Source organism: Lampris incognitus, chromosome 12 (assembly GCF_029633865.1).
Source record: "Lampris incognitus isolate fLamInc1 chromosome 12, fLamInc1.hap2, whole genome shotgun sequence".
In the NCBI taxonomy this organism is placed as follows: Eukaryota; Metazoa; Chordata; class Actinopteri; order Lampriformes; family Lampridae; genus Lampris; species Lampris incognitus.
In genome coordinates, this window is record NC_079222.1 from 24,531,743 (window position 1) to 24,554,106 (window position 22,364).

General features: G+C 39.1%; 1 protein-coding gene across 1 annotated transcript in view; it reads right to left on the bottom strand.

Annotated features, from left to right (window-relative positions):
* Positions 1 to 336: 336 nt before the first annotated feature.
* The window catches only part of LOC130121578 (mediator of RNA polymerase II transcription subunit 13-like), an 89,773-nt gene continuing 67,745 nt past the window's right edge, over positions 337 to 22,364 (bottom strand). Inside the window, exons 17-30 of the mRNA XM_056290424.1 lie at positions 22,012 to 22,191; positions 21,562 to 21,791; positions 20,751 to 20,952; positions 19,257 to 19,554; positions 18,811 to 19,057; positions 18,480 to 18,668; positions 17,165 to 17,388; positions 16,903 to 17,045; positions 15,932 to 16,090; positions 15,462 to 15,626; positions 10,943 to 11,106; positions 5,753 to 5,917; positions 4,732 to 4,841; positions 337 to 1,405 (exon numbers count right to left, since the gene is read on the bottom strand). Coding sequence (XP_056146399.1) covers positions 1,273 to 1,405; positions 4,732 to 4,841; positions 5,753 to 5,917; positions 10,943 to 11,106; positions 15,462 to 15,626; positions 15,932 to 16,090; positions 16,903 to 17,045; positions 17,165 to 17,388; positions 18,480 to 18,668; positions 18,811 to 19,057; positions 19,257 to 19,554; positions 20,751 to 20,952; positions 21,562 to 21,791; positions 22,012 to 22,191 — 2,609 coding nt within the window. The 3' untranslated portion in view covers positions 337 to 1,272. The remainder of the gene's footprint in view (positions 1,406 to 4,731; positions 4,842 to 5,752; positions 5,918 to 10,942; positions 11,107 to 15,461; positions 15,627 to 15,931; positions 16,091 to 16,902; positions 17,046 to 17,164; positions 17,389 to 18,479; positions 18,669 to 18,810; positions 19,058 to 19,256; positions 19,555 to 20,750; positions 20,953 to 21,561; positions 21,792 to 22,011; positions 22,192 to 22,364) is intronic.

Consider the following 22,364-nt stretch of genomic DNA (forward strand, 5'->3'; position numbering starts at 1 on the left):
AACTCATTAAATAAACGCTAAAATGTTCTGAATCCGTAGAAATTTAAAAAGGAAAAAACAAAAGAAAAAATGCATTGTCTTTGATAAAAAGGTTTATACTGTGGTCACCTCTTAAAAGATGGTTACACCCATCATTCCTTAAGTGGCTGCTTAGAAGAGGTAATATATATATATATATATATATATATATATATATATATATATATATATACACACTCACACACACACACACACACACACACAGGCGCGTGCACACACACACACAGGCGCGTGCACACACACACACACACACACATATATATACACACACCCATCATATATGAATTTCTGACATGATATATTTGTTTTCATAAAAATTGAATCTTTACAATTTCCTTTAAATGACATTTTTAATTCTGATTCCAACACAAATGATAGAACATTGGAAAAAAGGCCTTGTTAAACAATTTTATTTTTATTTTATTTATTTTTTTACTTTGAATATTACAAAATAAGTCTTAATTCTTTGCAAATGTATGTCTTATACTATAAACAACAATTGCTTCTGAGACGGTCTGATAATACCCACTGTGTTTATATTGACAACAATACAATTGCCACTCCGGAAGGTGAGGAAAAAAGTGCTATAAATTGTTCTCCCTTTAGAGGAAATTATGAACTTTACTCTGAAAAGACGTTGGACATTTTTCTCAAAAAAAGTGCCAGTCTCAATGATACAAAAATGCAAAAACATGAATGGTGTAACAAAGTAATGAGCTGCTGTGTTCATTCTGGTGGTTGTGCAGTATGAACTGAACCGGCCCCATGTGGACTCCTCGTCCCACGGGCGAGGGTGTGAGCAGACTCCCGTGGAGGCCATGAAGTATCGTCCATGAAGACTCAGAATGTTGTTTTGTTTGGTTTTGTTAGATGTGTTTTTTTCCCACTGACGGTAACCTGATTTTGAGACTCTTAAAACTGTGACATCTCAGTTAAGTGTACAGCCAAAGAGCACAATGTGCCCCCCCCACCCCAAAAAGTAAAATGATTGGCACAATGTTCTGAGGGTATAATCGCACCAGGTTGGGTTGGTCTCCCTCACTAACCGAGATCCTTTTTCAGACACTTTGCCGTACATGGACACATCTTTTTCCAAGCATCTGGAGACCCTGAAGTGATTTTTCATCCCTTTGCCGTCTTTGGCCAACAAAACAGAGAACTCTGGCGCTATCTGGTGCCCAAAAAGAGAAACTGTAGGCACGCAGTAAATTAAGGTCCCTTAAATTGTCCAAGCTAAAGCATGTTTAGGATGGCATTGTACATCTGTGTAAGCACAGCCAGATGGACGGGCAGGCAGGAGCGGCGGTCTTGGGTTGCAGGGGAACATGTCAGCCAGGAGAGGGCGTTGTATTGCTCCAATACAAACCTGGTGAATTCAGAAATAAAATGCTTTAATGGCAAAGATAAGGAAGAATCAGTTTTATGTAAAAAAACAATAAGGGTAATAAATGTATTCTACTTTAAATATTAATCCCTTTAATCCAATATATTTTGTTATACATAACACCTAATATATATGGATGTGGCAATAGCAGATATACCAAATTAAAGTAAAAAAAAAAAGAAGTCTGGGCCAAAACTGAATACCAATTTGATTGCCTGGTTTCAATTAACATTATAGAATAAGACCACTGGTTTGTGGATATTTGATTTTAACAATTATAATACAAGATCATTTTCTCCTTTAAAGAGAGCAGGCATCCATCAATATTTGAAAAACTATGAAATCAAGATATTGGGGGCCAATTGTCAAAGGTGCTAGCACCCTATTGTGATATATATTATTTATTCTCCTCAATTTTATGGAACCGAATTATCTCTGCATACTTTCACTTACAAACGCCATTCACACTTTAAAGTGTTCAGCTTCTTTAGGGGAGGTGTGTAGTTCATTTTTGAGAATTCAAGTTTTAATTCAGATTTTTGCCACAAATGAAATGAATGGTGGAATATTAAGCTGCTAGAGGGGTAAGTGCTGGAATTAAGAAAAATTCCACATGGTTTTTTTAACTGCAAAACTCTCACACATTTTACACTACATGAAACCAAACAGCAGTTACCTCTGGAATAAACTAAGTTTTATTATAATATATAGTTTATTTGTCGTCATAGCAGGTCAAAGGCTGGCTTGCATAAGTTATCCTGTGCTCTGAATAAAACAGCTCACATTTTGGGGAAAAAACATCCTTCCCTTGTAATGGCCTGACTATGGCCCTGCATATCACACATGACAATGTTCAGCTATTCACGCTGTTGCTCATGTAATCACAGCAGACATCCAACTGTTGTGATTCACTGCTTTTGAGTTACGAACATTTGTTTGAAACCCATTGTAACACTGCTCTAGTTGGACCTTCAACCAATCCCCTTTTGATATGCAAATTAGCTGTGCTCCTCACTGCTCTTAAGCCTTCTGTTACGTTGAAAACAACTTTACTCCCCGGAGGTTTGGGGTCACTGAGACCCCCAGTAGTGTAGGTACATAGAAAATGATTAATGACTATGATCCATTAAACTTATATTCAAGTTATTTTCTCAAAAACTTTATGTCCTCATACTATCATAAATTGCCTAGGAGTAGATCAGAGCCCCCAAAATCCCCCCCCTTTTTTTGAACAGTAGGTTGGTTCATGATACAAAAAAAGTGAAAAATAAGTATAGATGGTGCAATACAATATTTAATTGTTTTTGTTAACACAAACACACACACACACACACACACACACACACACATATATATATATATATATATATATATATATATATATCCATCCATCCATTATATATATATAAATGTGCGTGTGGAGTTTACTTGACTAACTGCATTATATATATATGTAGCATTTCTTTTTCCGAAACCATCAATGGTGTTGTTATAAGTGCTAAACTAATGAGGAGCGGAATATCAATACAGGTACAGGAAAAAAAGTTTCAATGCATTGCAGTACAGGCCTGTTTCGTGCATCGCGCACTCATCATTAGCAGCTGATGAGTGCACGATGCACGAAACAGGCCTGTACTGCAATGTATTAAAACTTTTTTCCTGTACCTGTATATATATATATATCTTTGTTAAAAGAAACACGCAATGCTAGGGAAAGTGCTCAACAAATAAGGAGCAAAATAACCCAGAGAGCCAAGTAAATTCTTTATGAGACAGTACATTTGTTTATTATGCTCATGCCTTGCCAACAGAACCTTTTCTGTTGTTCTGGGTAACTCTACTGCCTTGATGGCTCAGTTGAGTTGTGGTGTCCCTCAAGGCTCAGTTCTGGGCCACCTTCTGTTTCTATACACATGCTGCCTCTTGGCCAAGTTATTCAAAATCATGATGTGTTTTATAAGTTTTATGCTGACACACAGTTATACATGCCGCTAAAACCCACAGACCCTAGCAGCCTAGCAAATCTCACAACTTGCCTCTCTGACATTAAATCCTGGATGTCCCAACATTTTTTTTTTTATTTAATGATGATAAGTCTGAGGTCATTCTGTTCAGTCCCCCAAATTCCACCAGCCCTTTTGGTAATAATCTTGGTGGTCTGTCAAATAGTCTTAAGCAGGCTGCTAGAAATCTTGGGGTAATATCTGATCCTTACCTGTTTTGAGTCAAACGTGTTCTTCAGTTGTTTTCTCCAGCTCAAGATAATCTCTAAAATTAGGTCATTTTAATCAATTGCTGATCTACAAAAAGTTGTACATGCTTTTATCTATTCTCGGCTTGATTATCGCAAGGCACTTTACTCAGGTATCAGCCAGGGCTCCCTCCACCATCTGCAGCTGGTACCAAATGCTGCTGCTTGACTCATTGCCAGGACAAAGAGGCATGATCATCGTATCACTCCTGTGCTTGCCTCCCTCCACTGGCTCCCAGTTATATTTTGAATTGATTTGAAAATTGTATTGCTCACTTTTAAATACATCTCTGATTTATGGCGCCCTGCTGGTTATTCCCAGGTCACGAGTTGGCACAAAGGGTAATTGGGCTTTCGCTGTTAGAGCCCCCACACTATGGCACTCTCTGCCTACTACTGAACTCAGACACACTAATTCTCTAGCTTCTTTTAAGTCTCCTCTTAAAATTTTTCTCTTTGTGAAAGCTATTGGAAATGTTTGATATTTGTTTGTATTTATTTATCTTCTACTACTACTACTACTACTATTACTACTACTACTTTTGAAAAGTAGCACCACTTAGTACTAGTACTATTACTAGCACTAGTAAGTAGTACTAGTCCTACTTACTACTAATACTACTACTACTTTATTTATCTACTACTACTATGACTACTGCTTTTTATTTATTTATACTGTTTATATTTTTATTCCTACTTATTTGGTCTTATTCATTTATTGTTGTTACCTCCTCTTTGCTCACGTCCTTTGGACTTATTCTCATTTTTGCCTTGTCTGGTTTTATTTCTTACATAAAGCACTTTGTAACACTGTTAAGAAAAGTTCTATTTAAATAAAGTTATTATTACATATATAATAATTTCTACATTTGTACTTTGTCCCATTAATCACCGCTTGCAGCTAAATTTTCTTTTTTGGTTTATTTTTGAGTACTGTATGTCTCTGTATGATATATTATTTGTGTATTGTGTTAAACCAACAATGAGAAAAATTATAAGGAGGTGGTAAAGAAGCTTCCGCCAGGATTTAGAGAGGGGAAATGTGTTTGATCGTAACCTTAGCACATCAGAAGTGGTCTTGGAGTCCAGTGGGTGAGGGGTCCTCTTGGTCTTTTCAGAAACCAGTTCATCTGTCTGGGCTATGGAGATATGATGGTGCAGAGAGGCCTGGGTGGGAGAAACATTAAGGTAGATGTAGGATGACACATTTCATAAGCCTCTTGGTAAGGGCCTAAGTGGAGCAACTGCTTCTTCAATCAGGGGAATAATTTGTTCCTCAGTATTTAGAAATTTAAGAGAAAAGATATTGTTATTATTAAACCATATCTGTATATAGTCTGCAACAAAAGAAGAAAATGCAACCAAGTCATTTAATGTTAGATAGTTAAAAGCCTTGTTTTGCACAAATCCATGGTTAATGGACTTGCCACTGGGCATTGAACAATGACCTATAAGCAAACTGACACATCAGCTTCCAAAACAGATGGGAATAACTTTATTGGGTGATGCCAACATACTTTGTTTTTTTACTTATGCTATTTAGGAAAATGTGTAAGAAAACAGCATTCTGTATGTGAACACCTGCTTTTTAGAAAACAATATGTTGCTGTGAAGAATGTAACAAACCGGTTTTAAACCCATCTCAATCTGTTATCCAAATCCACCCATATGCCCTTGTCTCTACACAAAAACATAAATACGCAAGCAGGTGCATGCGTACACACACACTGTAGGACTATTTTTTAATTATTAATTTGAATTCTCCAAAAGTGTGGCTACAGCTGGATACTATAGCACCATTGGGACAGGAGGTTTGTGGTTATGAACAGAATTTGGAAAATGGTGTTGGAATTTTAGCCTTCTTCTTCAACATGTTTGCAGTCATCTTTGAATGAGTCATCATATGACTGTGGATGACACACATTAGAGACTTGCCACTCCTACCTTCGTAATACTGGGGAGAAACTACAACAATTACATTACCATCCTGTGTTAATTATAATAGCTGAGACATTGTTTGAGAAACTACTTCCATCGAAATTGGGCTCTAACATTTTCACACAAAGTGTTTTACCTACCTTGAGGAAAAGTGGACATTGGCTTTGTGCTTGGGGACAGGAGGACCAGAACCAGTGAGGAAGTCCATTTGCCTGGGCTGTGGAGACATAATAGCCCAGGGCCAATGGCTGCTGCTTCAGCTCCTCGGGTGGACTATCCCTGGACAGTAAGCGCTCTCCTTGGCTCTGAATAAACAAACAGAAGAAAATACGTATTTAAATGGTGTCTTCCTTTATTGATTCTACCAAAAGATATGTGCCAATATAATATTCAATATCTGATTCAATTCTGCAATTACTTGTGCAACATTTCCAGTAGATTGTTTGAATCATTGAATCGGAAGGGTCTCCGTAAAATATATACATAAATACTTATGGCCAACGCCATGTCTAATTTGATATGTGGAGATAAAATCATCTATGGCCCTGAACCACAATAAGTGGCCCGTGGGCTAGGTCCGGCCCACAAGAGCCAAATGTCTGGCCCTAACGCAAATGTCATAACATGTGAAATGAGGTGTGCAACATGTGAAATAAAGTGTGTGCTGCTCGACTTTATTTTGACCTCACCCCACACCGTACACTTGACCTATGTCGTAGAGTGCGCATAGATATAAGACATACTCTGTGCTCTCTACGGTCCTTGACTAGACAGAGCCACTCACCAGCTGAGTCACAGATAATCAGTAACTGTCCTAAACTACGAACATGGCCTGCGTGAAAAAGCAGAAAGTCGGCCAGGAAAATCATCAGTTCAAATCTGACTGGACTGATCGATTTAGTTTTATTTTACCAGACCCTGCCAATGCCAAACCAACATGCTTGATATGCATTCAGACCGTAGCTGTCTGCAAAGCAGATAATCTTAAGCAGCACTTCAACACTATGCATGCTGCCAGTTTTAATGCCAACTACCCTACAAAATCATATCACTGCAAACAAAAAATAGCAAATATAACGTCGTACAAGCACTCCCTTTCTACTATCTGTAAATCAACATCGGCACAAGAGAGTGCAACAGCTGCATCATTGCATGTTTCATGAAACCTTGCTAAAGCTAAGAAGCCATTCGTTGATGCTGAGCTGATTAACATGTGTGCAAGTGATATGGTTGGCGAAGTTTTAAGTCATGATGAGTAAAACCAGAAAATGGCTGTGGAGCTATTAAAGCAGGTGCCATTGGCAGGTACCAACAAGAAGAGTAGAACTTTTAGCAGAGGAGTGTTTTCCCATTCTACTCACTGATTTAAAGAAATCAGAAGCCATATCACTAGCCATAGACTCGTTCTGTGACCGAACCGATATGGAACGGTTATCTGTGTTCACAAGATTATTTGATGGGAAGACCTTTTGGGAAGAGCTACTTTTTTTGCTTCCTCTGTCTGGGCACAAAATGGGGAAATCATCTTTAATGAATTAACACAGTTCTTTGAGAAGAATGGCTTGGATGTGAACAAAATTGTGTCCGTTGTCACCGATGGGGCTCCATCAATGATGGGACAACACAAGGGCTTGGTAAGCAGGTTTGCCGCTGTTAACCCAGCACGCTAAGCATTTCATTGCATTATTCACAAATCAGTGTTGTGCACTAAACTGTGTGGGGAAATGAAAGAGGCGATGAATACAGTTCTAGTCTGCAACATTGCCTTCTCAGAGCATTGCTGGAGGAAATGTCAGCGGAACACAAGGATCTTTTGCTGCATAATGATGTTCACTGGCTGAGCAAAGGTTGTGTGTTGGAGAGGGTGTGCAACCTGTGCAATGAGTTTGTGTCATTTTTATCCGGACTGCGGAGCCAAAACACCCAAAAATATCAGAGGTTTTTAAGCGACAATAAGGTGATGGCATATGTTATTTTTTTGTGTGACATCATGTCTCATCTAAATAACCTTAATCTGTAACTACAAGACAAGATCCACGCTGTTGCAGACATGTACGAGGTGGTTGAAGGTTTCCGGTCAAAGCTGACTCTTTTGGAGAGAGACCTTCACGGGAGAAATTTGCACTTTCCAAGTCCGTAGGAGCATTGCAAGAAGATCAAAATGCGGGAGGATCCAGCAATGAAGGATTTCATGATGAGCCTGGCAGAAAACTTCAAGGAACAATTTGAAAGCTCCCCTAACCTCTCAGGTAACACTTCCTGAGACAGCTGTTCCCCATATTGGCTGATGGCCAGTGGGCTGCAGAGGCCAAAAATTGGTGGCACGGTGGCGCAGTGGTTAGCACTGTCGCTACACAGCAAGAAGGTCCTAGGTTTGAACCCCGGGGTTATCCAACCTTGGGGGGGGGGGGGTCATCCCAGGTCATACTCTGTGTGGAGTTTGCATGTTCTCCCCATGTCTGCAGTGGGTTTTCTCCAGGTGCTCCGGTTTCCTCCACCATCAAAAAGACATGCATGTTAGGGTTAATACTCCTGTCTGTACCCCTGACCAAGGCAATGGAAAGAAGAACTGTAGTTGGTCCCCAGGTGCTGCACGGGGGCTGCCCACTGCTTCTAGTTACACAGCTAGGATGGGTTAAATGCAGAGCATAATTTCTCTACAGGGATCAATAGAGTATATAAAAATCAAACGGACTCTCCAATGCACATCTTGGCCAGTGCCTCAGGCTTGCCACACCAGAATACAGGCCCGACATCAGAAAGATTGCCTCATCCTGTCGCTCTCACTTGTCTCACTGATTGGTGAATGAATATCCATTTAATTTTGTCCAATTTTCCATAATTAAATGATTGGTTTTGGACTTATTTTATTTCAAGAGTGCATTTTTTTTTCTTGTGTGACCCTCAACGCAGGCTTTGAGAATTCCAGGCCTAAATTATAACTACCACCACCACCACCACCACTACTGCTACTACCACTACTACTACTAACAGTAATGATAATAATAATGACAATGACAAGAAAAATAATTGTAATAGCAGCAACTTCTGCACATAAAACAACTTTTGCTGGCACAATGGGAAAAAACAATAACCCAGACATTTTGGCTCTTGGCTTGGCATGCATGACATGATTTGGCCCTTGGAGAAAACTAATTGGAGAACCCTGATCTATGGTATTATTTTGTTGTTTTGTAGAATGGCTAATTTTTTTCCAAAACTTATTTGTTAGGCATTTCTTATGGAATACTGCATATGTAATTATAATATGTCATTACTGTCAGTTATTCCTTTGTATGATAATTTGAGGTCCTGTTTTCTTTATATATTTTCTTTATATCTAACCAATGTTTCAGAGCTAGTTGGCTCAAGGAGGAGGTCATTTTTCGGTCATTACACCACTTTAAGCAGCATTGCAGTGGATATATTTTTGAGTAGTGGAGCACTCATCAATACTAAAATAAACAAACAAACAAAATAAATGAATAAATAAAAATCATGTATTTAGTCAAAGCTCGGTGAACCCAGAAGAGTGACTAAAGAAGAGAGGCTTTTACACCAGCCTCAGTTTAGAAAAATGTCACCACATGACACATTTCAGTATTAAGCTTTTCAAATCAATCTGACTGATTTGATTTTTATCTTCCTTAAGAGTTTGAAAAATACAACCTAACTGCAATGTTCATCATTTTCAAAAACTACAACTGCATCACACCACTGGCCACAAGACCACTACTGACACAGACTAACGCAGCAACAGAAACTAAATGCTACATGTATAAGGCCGAATAAACCAGCATATTTACAGCCCCATGCCAACTATGTGAAGCTGACAGCCACAGATTAGTTACCGCAAAATTTACCACAGGGTATTATGGCAGGTGATAAATAGACTGAGAAATGGAAATTATCAACAAAAAAAAAATGCTAAGAACTCACTGATGGCTTCTATAGCTTGTGTAAAAACTAAACATAACAGAGCAACTTCTTAATTTTAGCAAAGATTTGTTTTGCTTGTTCCTGCTAAACAGTAGTACAACTAACTGTTCATTTTCACACACTCACACATAGAAGTGTTTGCTTTAGCATTTGGGTTTACATGGAATGGCAAAGCTTAACTGGAAATCCACTGAGTCACCTTCTGATTAAGCCCAACCACCTGTAACTTCACTTAAACTCTTAGTCACTTCAGCTCTTAGTCACTCAAACATGGCTGGATATAAAAACAACCAGGCCTCTATTCAACACTGCTTCAGCAATACCTTCTTTTTTTAAGTGAGAAAAACTAGTCTGAGTTAGTGGCGTTAACTTTTTTTTTCCTTGATGTGACAAGGTATTTCCACTACTATGACCATTTACCACTGTAGTCCAGAGAATTAATAAGTTCTTTCAAATAAGACCAGGTACTAATGACACCAACGCAACCAGTCAATGTCAGCATGGTGAAGAATAATTAACTTCTACCTAAAATTTATCTGTTCAGTGGCACGCCCATTGGAAGAGGAATTACCAAAGTTTAGAGTTACGTCTCGACTAAAAAAATAATAATTCAGAAACGTCATCAGACAGTACATTGCACCCCACAACACCCGAATCGAATCACACCCATTGTGCCATACTTATATTGTACTATGATAGCATATGAGTTGTCAATAGGTCTACAGATCAATACCACAAAAAAACAACTCCCACTGCATTGAATAGTCTTGACAAATACAGAAATTCACATTCTTTTTCAATAATATAGTGTAGACATACGACCTGAGACAAGGGGCTAACATAAAAAAAGGTCACAAGTCAAATAGGAACCCACACCATTGAGAAAGTGGTAAGTGCCTACTTTCAGCAGAACATCACTAGAATAAAAACATGTTCCCACATCACTGAATGTTTGTATTAGTCCTGTGTCATGTCAGCGGGTCCGACTCCCTGTGATAAAACTGTCAAGTCCTCATTTTCTCTCTTCCTGGATATTTATATGTTAATGGCCAGCTAGCTAGTGGTGTAATCAGTGACACACACACACACACACACACACACACACACACACACACACACACACACACACACACACACAGTAATTCCAGGAGATAGTCCCACGTTTAAAAAAGTGACTGAATTCAGGTTCGACCACAACCCCCTTTCTCTTTATTTTGTAGATTCGGGAAAACAAGAGGCAGGCCACTTTTCTTCTTGCACAGAAATACTGAAGCAATAATCTGTACAAAAGATAGCAAGTGTGGGCATGGCATTTTTCCTTCCTTTGCTAGAGTTGGTCATTTGCTATAGCTTGGGACCACCGTAGGTTGATTTCTTTCCACAGGACTCACCCTGATGTGCTGGAAATGTGATCCGATACCCATGCCAGAAGGGGAGCCAGGAGAAGGTACAGGGGAGGTGTTGGGGGAAGGATGGAGGTTCCCTGTGATCAGCATCATGTCATGGCCAATGTCATTCTCCAGCTCATCAGGGAAGGGCAGATCAAACATGTCATCTGAGGGACAAAAATTAAAACAGTTATACGAAAAGCCCTGGACGTCATCATTGTCCCTTATTGTTTAATGAGTAGATAATGACCCTAACACAGCTTTCACTGGGGATTAATTTGACTCAATATCTACATCTGTCAGCTATTTCAAGATGACTGAATGTAACCATTCCAAGTCGCATGTGGTCCTCTTCATGGTTCAGAACATGGTGGTAGAAATATAACAAAAATCACACCCTAAATATCTATTTATTTTTCTAAAATAGCTAATTTGCAAGCCCAAATCCTTCTGTAATACAATCATATAGGTCTCCATGTCAATTAGAGATTGACAATTAAATAAATAAAATTTCCACTTAATGTTCATTAAAAAAAATTAGCTAGCAAACACACAAGTGTGTCTCTATGAAATAGATTCCCTTCATGAGATTATTCAGAATTTGACTAATTCGTCATTTGTTTAAGATGTAAACACTATGGCTATACTGATAACAGCTGATAGTAAAAAAACAAAAAACAAAAAAAACAGCAGTTTTCTTTTCTAAAGTCTGCTTTTTTCAAATTTGTTCCGGGTTGCTCAGTCTATCCACTCTCATCCTATAGATATATGTTGTCCATCTGCTGATGTCCCACCTCTGACAAATCCAACTTTCCATGACCCTTGTCAGACAACAGCTCTCCAAAATGTCATGTACCTGCAGTTTGTAGGAAGATAGTACTCTAAATGAGACATATCTTCTTACTATTACTACTATTTACTACTACTATTACTATTATTACTATTACTATTTTTTAAATAAAAACAACCCAAAACAAAACAAAGGGTCTGCTGCTTATTGTGCAAGTTGAAACAATAGTTTAAATGCACTTTTAAGAATTGCAGTACACATTCCCAATTCTTAAAGTGCATTTCAACTATTTCAAAATATAGCCTGAGAAAGGATTAACACATCATTAATGATATAAAGGTAAATGATCTATTGTCAAAGAAAAAATTAAAAAAAACTCAAAGTCCCCATTAATGTTCAATGTTGGCTGTCGTCCTTTGGACAACTGAAAGGAATCTGGATGCCAAGCATCACTGTCTCTGGTTGCAAATCTAACTGATACTCTGCGTGTCATCATCACCAACTGGTTAACGCAAAAGGAACAACTACCCGTTCTTCCTCTTAGCAAGAATATTTATATTCACTTTATAAGACTGATGCACATCATAATGAAGAGGGAGCCAAACTATGTGCCAAGGCACAATGAAGCCAGAGCCTAAAAATAAACAACATGAAGAACTTCAGGGAGTTTTAAAGATCATGAAGAGCCAAAATGCTGCAATACAGAAGAAGGGTTTCCCTTTCCCCCACTCAGTGAACCAATCTTTTTCCTCCTTAGATACTACATAGGACATGCTTGTAAGTCAGGATCCCTTTATAAACTCCTCTAAGAGAGATCAGCTGAATTTTCACATCCCTTACAGAGAAAAGAGTCCTTTTTCAGCTCCCCCAACAAATGCCGGGATCCCCCTCAACTGTCTTGTCAGAGATGTAAGTGCTCTCCTTTTCCTTTTCCTTCAAAAAAGTCTTCCTCGCCTTATTAAGAGTCCCTACTTTCCTGAACTCAATTTCCAAAAGTGTCAGATCCCTCCTCCATCCCTTTTCCAGACATGCCAGGTCTCTCCCAGACCTATTTCCAAACTCATAGATTCCTGCACCAAAAGTCCAGAAGTGTCAAGTCCCTCCCTCACACCAAACCCATGGATGCCAAGTCTTTCCAGCACAGATCCAGAGTTCAAAGGGTCCCGCCACCCAACTTTGTATTCAGAGATCCCTTCCTATTTTTTAAGTTTTCAAAATAGTCTGATCCTTGGCTTTATTTCCATCCCAAATCAGCCAGCAAGCTATTTTCAGAAATGACAGCTTGCAATAAAATATAATACAATATAAAACAATACAATACAATATAATAAAATGGAATACAATCGTTAAATCAACTGTTCACCTGTCAGTACTGCAACTCATCACATACTTTTAAGGAGTTTCCGTGCAAAAACAGCATAATTTGATACATATTCAAGCAAGTTGTTCAACATCCACAATAGCAGCTCTAATACATCCATGTTCTCTTCTTGTGCACAACAAGAGTATGCAGCCATCCCATTAAATAAGGGATCAAGGTAATTTGTGTAAATGTGATTAGTTCTTGTGTGGCCTTTGAAACAATGAGCAGAACTAAACTGAGCCAGCAGTGTCATTAGTCTTTTTAGCTTGAAAGGAACGCTAATGAAATGTTTGACTGTAATTGTTATTTGTTAAGGTAGCTATTTAGCATTTGCTAACAAATTCTCAGTGTTTACATCCATAGATACCACACTTTCTCTGAAACACTTCCTTATCTAAACAGAGTCAAATTAATTTTATTCCCTAAATCAACTTACTGCATCTCATTTCACAAAACACACTTAATTAGGTGTGGCTTTCATTCATGGGGACAGGTTAAAGTTTAAAACGGTGCCATTCGAAAAATTTTCCTACGATGAACGCCATTTAGACTAAAAACTAATGTACACCCCAGTGTGTACTTTAACATCAAACTTGAAAACAAAAATAGTTTCATCTCATATTTCTGTTGTCTCAATAGTAAAGCCATTGTTATTGTATGTTGTTGTAAATAATGAATTCAGTCCAAAATATTTAAATCAAACTGTGTGGTTTAAAAGCTGTGTGGTTCTGTAGAGGACCTACTCAAACTCAGATATTAAGCTTTTTGTGATATATTTCCGCCTATCCTGAAAGTGGAGCTGCCAGGAAAGAGGAAGGCCAAAGAGGAGGTTTATGGATGTGGTGAGTGAGGACATGCAGATGGCTGGTGTGACAGAGAAAAATGCAGAGGACAGGAAGAGATGGAACTGGATGATCCGCTGTGGCGACCCCTAACGGGAACAGCCGAAAGTAGCAGCAGTAGTAGTAGTATATATCGGCATGCTTTTAAACAATCATATTATTTCGAAGTAGATTAAGACTAGTGTTGTGCTGTGTTGTAGTGTTGTTATTCTATGTTAAGTACACTGAGAGAGCCATGAAACCAGAGGCAAATTCCATGTATGTGCAAACTTACATGGCCAATAAACATGATTCTGATTCTGATTATATCACAGGGTGTCCAGCAGAGAATGCAAAATAAAGTTATCCTTGAAAAAAGGAGAGTTGAAGTTTTGTTTTGGATCAGGTAAAGTTTATTCATTTATTCAGTAGTGGCCACAAGGCATATATGAAAACTTTATTTTAAACACTTCCCAGTTTGATACAGAAGAGAAGATGATAACAGACGGAAGAGAGGATGTCAAGGAAGAGAAGTGTCCACTAACATCCATTATCCATTCCTTATCCAAACTGCTTATCCTGCTCAGTGTCGCAGGAAAGCTAGAGCCTATCCCAGCAGTCATTGGGCATCATTATTCATTATTATTATTATTATTAGTCATTGGGTGTCCACTAACATGATGGTCTCTCCAGCTCCTGCTGAGAGACATCTTAAGCTTTTGTTCATGGTGTATTGGCACTGGCTTTGATGCTCCTCAAAATTATGCTCATATTAGCTAATCTTTATTCAAACCTATTTACTGATTTACTATGATTCTCTGATGCTTACAACTTATTTAGACACTTTATAGGTATTAAGAAAATTGTAAAAATTAACAAATTACATTAAATTAAATTAAAATAACTCCATTAAAAGCCATAATACTGAGCAGTCTTCTGTGTGCCTAGGAAATGCTATACCTACAATATATATAAAAAGATAAGGTAGAAAATCATGTTTCCCTTCAAGTTATATTTCTGTTCTATTTGGTTAAAGATAGAATGTGTGACTCATTTTAATTTGAGGGCCCACTGTATGAATATATATAGTACATTTGATCCCTCCTGCAAAAGATTCTGCAATTAGAGTTTAAATGTGAACAAAACCAATTATTGTAAATTCTGTTCCTACATAATCATTGCATTTAATCAGTACACCTCCCACCACCACAATGCAACGTTTTTGCCATCATCTCTGAAAAAAGTTCAAGTTGCATTCATTAAACTGGAGTTACCAAATCATGGAACAGCTTGTTTTGTTTATCGCTATACTCTATAAAGGTTTATAATAAATATATTAGTTATAGTCACCTTAATTAACTACAGTAAACTTCCTCCCAACAGGGTAGTTTTCATGGCAGGCAAGAAAACTTGGCAGACATTACAACACACACTATACATATAAGTTATTACTTTTATAAATATAAAAAAAAAAATCAGAACATTCCATGAAAATGAACGTCCCTCATGTAACTAATAAACCTTAACTTTTCATGAGCAGGTCCTTACCAGTATTGTCCTCAGTGGGGTAGGAACTAGGGGCCAGCTGGGTGGTAGCAGAAGTTGGAAAGACCAGGATGTGTGTGCAGGAAGCATCTTGGGGTGTGTTCAGCTGGGAGGTCTGCAAGTTCAGGGCAGTACTTCGGCCAAACACTGAGCCCATGGTTACCGCATCTGCATACATACACATCAATAAAGGCAGACATGAGAATAAACAGAGGAAAAATAGAAAAGACTTTTGAGGAAAGATCTGCATTTATCAACAGAGATATGTTCACAAACCATGTCATAACTTTTAAACTATTATATCCTTGTATCAAATATTTTTAAAAAAATCACTGTGTAAATAAACTTTACAGGGTCACTAAAGATCCGGATTATTGTACAATATAAATGACCAAACTAACCATTACCTCCTCTACTAGCTACATCAATATCATCCTCTCGCCATTAGCAAATGATACCAGTAGATTACTAACCAGGCATCACCACAAAGGAGCCCTGTGGCTCCATGGCCACCAGACAGGCACTGAGGATGGAGGGAGAGTCAGCAGCTGAGATCCCACACATTCGACAGGCCTCCCTCAGCTGGCGACTGAGAGAATGGAGGGAATGCTCCCCGAGGAGGGAACTCCAGTCTGATAATAGAGAAAGAAAGACACAGAAAAAAGAAAGAAAGAAAGAAAGAAAGAAAGAAAGAAAGAAAGAAAGAAAGAAAGAAAGAAAGAAAGAAAGAAAGAAAGAAAGAAAGAAAGAAAGAAAGAAAAAGGAGTTAGGCCAGTGCAGAATCATGCATTAGAGTAGTCAAACCTAGACAATGTAAAAGCATGGGTACATTTTATATGTTAGCCGAGGAAAAAGCCATACTCTGTAATATATTTTGAGATGGAAATATGCTACCTTGAAAATTGCCTTAATTTAATAGCCAGGAGAATTCTGGATCAAAGTTAGCAATAAAATTCAACAGTATCCTTTGCAGCAAGTGAAATTCGACAGTATCAGTGACGGAGGTTGGATAAGAAGTTATTTCTGCAGTTTAGGGGGGCTGCAAGTGAGCATTTCGGTTCCATCTTAACTGAGGGGAAATCTGTCTCATAAGTTCTTACATGGAGTTTATCCTAAAAGTATGCTGTACTTGGTTTATGTCTTTTCACAATTCTAGATTAGTTACATTTTCAAGGGAATACTGTAATTATTGATATCATCACAAAACAATACAAGTAAGAGTGAGATTTAAAATGTTCCCTTAAGGCTTTGTGAAAGAGATCAAGGACATTTTAACAAAACAGGATGACACAGCATATTAGAATTTTATTTTAGCCAATAGGGGTCAAATATAAAATTCATCAAATGTAAAAACTAGATGTAAATGGTAATTAATGGTATCATTAATAACCACTGAAAACTAGTTTTTGTTCAGCTCTGCATGTCTTACTCTGATTTGACTTACCTTTCAACTCTCCGTGCCCCAACCTGCCTAGGCGACCAATCACAATCCTCCACGGCAGTGAGGTCATCTGAATGATGCCAACACACCACTCCCACAACTTCTGAAGTCCCATCTTTCTGGCTGATACCTTGGGTCGTCGTGCTCTAGAGTAAGTCAAGAGGAAAACATACAGACAACACAAACACATACATGAAATGATGGATAATAATTATTATGCATGATATACAAGATATATAAGATAAGAGACTCCATTATATTGTACCTATTGGGTACATCAATGTTGATAATGCATGTCTCCAGGAGTTCTCCCTTCTGGTCAGTACAGGACACAAGGATCCAACGCTGGTCATGAGACAGGCAGTAGCCAACAAACAGCACATTGTACTTAGGAGGGACATCTGCCCACACCTCCCCTGGTTCTGGTTGTTTGGGACGGGTAGGGCCCAAGATAAATGGAGGAGAGTACAGCTGCAAGGGGCTTGGATGCTAGAGAGTAGAAAATGAAGGAAGAGTGAAATGAATAAAAATAGATTAGAGCTGTGGTTCTCAAAACTTTTTAGACCAAACACCACCTTTGATCAAACTAAAGTATCCACCTACTAACCACCTATAAGCTTCAATTCATCAAGCAACAGAAAAATCTCAATGACTAAGATGAGCACATGCACACACACAAAAAAACATAAACCTCGAATGGACTGCAAACTCTCATCCTAACAGTAAAATTGAGAATTATTTTTTCTTTTTTGCTGACAAGTACAGCCACACCTCCAACACTGATAATATTATTTTATTATGATTATACTGATAAGTAGATCCATCCATTATACTGATAAGTGATACTGATAAGTAAATCCATCCATTATCCAAGCCACTTATCCCAATTGAGGTCGCGGGATGTTGGAGCCTATCCCAGCAGTCATTGGGCGACAGGTGAGGAGACACACTGGACAGGCTGACAGTCCATCACAGGGCTGACACATTCACACCTAGGGACAATTTAGTACGGCCGATTCACCTGACCTACATGTCTTTGGACTGTGGGAGGAAACCGGAGCACCCGGAGGAAACCCATGCAGACACGGGGAGAACATGCAAACTCCACACAGAGGATAACCGGGGATGCCCCCAAGTTTGGACAACCCCAGGGCTCGAACCTAGGACCTTCTTGTAGTGAGGCAACTGCGCTAACCACTGTGACACTGTGCCACCCTGATAAGTAGACCATAAATTCAAATATTTGTTCAAATAATTTATTGATTTTGATTAGGCTTTGCCAATTTCTCAGAGCATACCAACAATTTTTATCAGCAAAAGTCATCTAGCGTACTACCAAGGGGCACTTTGTGTACCACCAGAGTATCAAGGGGCACTCTGAAGTACCATAGTTTCAGAACCACAGGATTGGAGGATTTAAAGAAAGGGATAAATGTACATACAGTTGTATTCAATAAAGGTAGGAATGTGGTTTATCAAATTATTGTAGGTATGGATGCATACTATAGAGGTAGAATTATATCAACTTTTACATAATGAATACTTTTGCTTAATTTGTCATGTCAATTGTCAACCTCTACCTCAGGACTCTGGAGCACAGAACTAATGGTTGACGCTGGTCCAAAGCCAGTCAAGGATTTGATATGTGTCTGCTGAGGCAGCAGCCGTCTGCATTGGGAATAACAGGAGAAGGCCAGGGAACGTAGTTGCTGAAGATACTGATGGCTATCCCCACTGGTTGGTTGAAGCAGGTACTGACATGGCACCACCTATGTATGATGAAGAGCCAAAAAGAGATAAAGAAAGATACTGATTTTTAAGGATGGCCTCTTCGTAGAAAACAATATAAAATTACAGGTATTGCTTTTTTTTTACAGGCACCTGGTGAACAATCTCTAAAAATGTTTTTACCTGTAGTACCAGCGCAGGTCTCATGCTTTCAGGCAGTTTCTGTAACATCTCTGTGTAGCAGCGCAAAAGCCCTAATAGCCAAATGCTGCCTGCCTCCACCTCCTTCCCCTCTTCTTCTCCTGTATCCCTTGCCCCACTACAGCAGAGAAAGGGGTCAACTACATAAATAACAATGGCTGGTGGGTGAGTGTGACTGTCAGCTGAATCAGCCAGGGTGGGGATGCCGATTCTCGACTGTTCAGAGGTGCTGAAACATAAGACATGACAAAAACATAGCAAGATATGAAAAACAGCACAATGGTGATCTGCTTCTACCATATGTTTTATAATTTTGCTTGTTGACAGTCCTTAAAATAAAAAATAAACTTAGGTCAAATTAATGATGGTATATCATGTGAGTGGCTCTCAATGGCCTTGCTTTACTACCCCAAATAATTGAGTCTTACTGTTCAGGGTTTTCTGCTGTTGTGTTGGCTGGTGGTGTGGCAGAAGGATGCCCTTTAGACTCGCTGGTGTTTCCTTGGGTTGACTCTCCTGGTTGGCCCAAGGCTGATCCAGTGGTGTTGGGTGTGTTTACTGAGCTGAGGGCCCCAGGAGCTTGTTCTCCATCAGGGGCCCCAAAGCTAGTAGCGAGGGGCTGCCCAGAAGAAGCAGGCTGGGCTGAGGATGTGGGAGTTATGGGAGGCTGGAGTTTGGGAGGCAACAGTAGACTGCTATCCAAAGACAGGACTGATAGTTGAGGAGCTAGGAAAGAAAAAAAATCAAAAAGATTGAATTTGAGTACATCAACCACACTATAAGGTATAATTTTATATAATGTACATTCACAAACAGTATATTCAAGATATCTTTATGCATGCTCAATAATCCAGGTAAGAAAATCAAAGAAAGTGGAATCAGCTTATCTGGACACGTTTTTGATCACTCATCTAAGTGACGTCTTCAGACAAACCCGCATTCTTCCTTATCAAAGATGTGATAGGGAGGAATGCTGGTTTGAACAGGGAGTCAAAGAGGCCATCTATGTGAAGAGGGAACGACCCTCCCTGAACCAAAAAAAAAAAGGGGGGGGGGCTAAGAGTACATTTGTCACCATCTTACAATGCTGTGATTGCAAACATTCCATTGAAACTCTAGTTAATGGTCACGCCTATTTGCATATGAAACTGATCGTTGGTTTCGGTCATTATGCAACTGTACTATTTATAAGGGTGGGGATACCTGCAGTCAGTTTAGGCTGAAGATGTCCCTTAGATGAGTGATGAAACATTTCTGTCAATAAATGTTGGGTCCAGCTGATCTGATTCAACCTTTTTGATATATTCAAGATACTTATCAAGCATTCCTTTGAGAAACCAATAACTCTTAGTTTGACTGCAATTTGGAAATTTACATGTTAAATGTGATTTAGAGCAGCAGTAGACAACTTTTCGCTTTAACTTATCATATGAAGTAAATGTTGATTTCACAGTGAATAATGACAACAGGGGGCGTCCGAGTAGTGTAGCGGTCTATTCCGTTGCCTACCAACACGGGAATCTCCAGTTCAAATCCCTGTGTTACCTCCAGCTTGGTCAGGCGTCCGTACAGACACATTGGCCATGTCTGCAGGTGGGAAGCCGGATGTGGGTATGTGTCCTGGTCGGGTTTCTACTTCAAATTGGGATTCTTACAGTTGCTTCTTGCTTAGGACAGTTACCAGGCTGCTAATAAATGGAAAGCGATCCGGTTGTCTTTGCAACAGTGGTGCAAACAATATAAGCACTTGGAAACACTGGGGGGGGGGGGGAGTTGTCTACAGCTGCTTTAATAAAATTACACAATCTTATATTATATCATATCATATTATAGATTATTTTAGGTTAGAATAGACAAATAATGATCTACTGTGTCAAAGACGAACATTCATAGTTTCAAAACCCAGATTTTACAAATCTCACCTAGCTGCACCCTACAGGCATGATCATAGAGTTTGAGTTTGCAAAGGTTGTCAGTGTGCTGCTGCCCAGCCCAGGGTCCAGTGAACCACTGGTCCACCTGCTGCTCTTCCAGTTTGTCTTCCAGCTCTACGCTGCCCCCAACATGTACAAGGCCATCTCGGGATACTTTGGCCAGAGGACGGTGCTTCCCAAGGCGACATGTCTGGAAATGGGAACACACAGGCATAAAGCCAATCATTATGTCTTCAGAAGCAATTGAGATTTTTGTGTACATATTTTACATTACTTATATTACAAATTTACCCATTTGTGACTTACGAAGATGATATACAGTATGAAGGTGTTTTCTTCTGCTCTATGTTAAAAAAAAACATTTTTGGGACTCTGCTAGCAAAGTAATTTGTACAAAACGCATGCATATATCAACAAGACTAAAAGTCTAACAGTCCTGCTAGCAGGTGTTCGATCTCACTACTGCCCCACTTTGTTAGCCCTGTCCCAGTGCTCAGACAATAGGAGTCACTGGAGTACAAAAATAAGTACAAAACTGCTTTCCAAGAAGAATGCTGCTGTAACTAAGAGATGAAACATAGCATATAATATTAAAAAAATGTGTTTTTTTACATGCTAGGAGTCACACTCTTTGCAAGTTTCATAGTCAGGCCATCTAGCGGTTGTTATAGGCAGTACATCTCCTTACACTACGTGTGACTACAGTGGTTAAATGACCAACCAACAGAGAGGCCAAAAAAAAACGACAGCCAAACAAACAGCACTCCTTAGAGCTAAGAGCAGGTGAATATAGTATTACCTCGTACACTGCACTCAGCTCCTGGAAGAAGGCCTTGGCCCCAGCCAGCATAGCAGGGCTGTTTGGACAGAGCACCAGGTAGGCAACATCCCTCTGGCCCCCATAGGGTTCCAGCAACAGCTTCTCCCAGAAGGGTAACGCCAAAGGGGACAGTGCAAGGAAATCACGCTCACGGTCATAGCCCAGTAACAATGTAGGAATAGGTAGGGGCTCTGGTGACTCCTCCGAACCTTGGGTAATTATGGCATGTTTAGTGTAGAGCAGTCAAATAAAGACAATTCTGTGCTTTTTCATAGTCATTTGTTATTTTAATGTGCAGCTATTGTTTTAATGTAATCTTAATATGCACTTTGGTACAAATTATAACATAAAATTTTACGTTCAAGACAGGAGATCACATATCCAACATGGAAGAAAGAAAATCGGAAATAGAAAAATGTGATCACTCACCATAAGAGCCTCTCCCAGCCATCTTGTGAAACTGCTGCCAGGTAAGTGGTCCCTGGACATGTTGGATGTTTTCCCAAGTCCTTCCTGTTCTCTTTTTCTGGATGGCATCTTGAAGGAAGGGCTGCAACGATAGCAGCATACGCACAACATCCTGGGACGAAAGCATGCTCATGTCCAGTACTGCAGAAAGCAAACACACACAACACACATGCACAGATATTTAGACACGGAGATGCCAAGGATCACTTTCTATAAAACAGGTCTTCAATTGAGGTTGTTACTTATTGCCTATGTAAAAAATATATTCATCTTAAGGTCAGCACTATTGTAAGAGCAATAATTCACTTTTAATA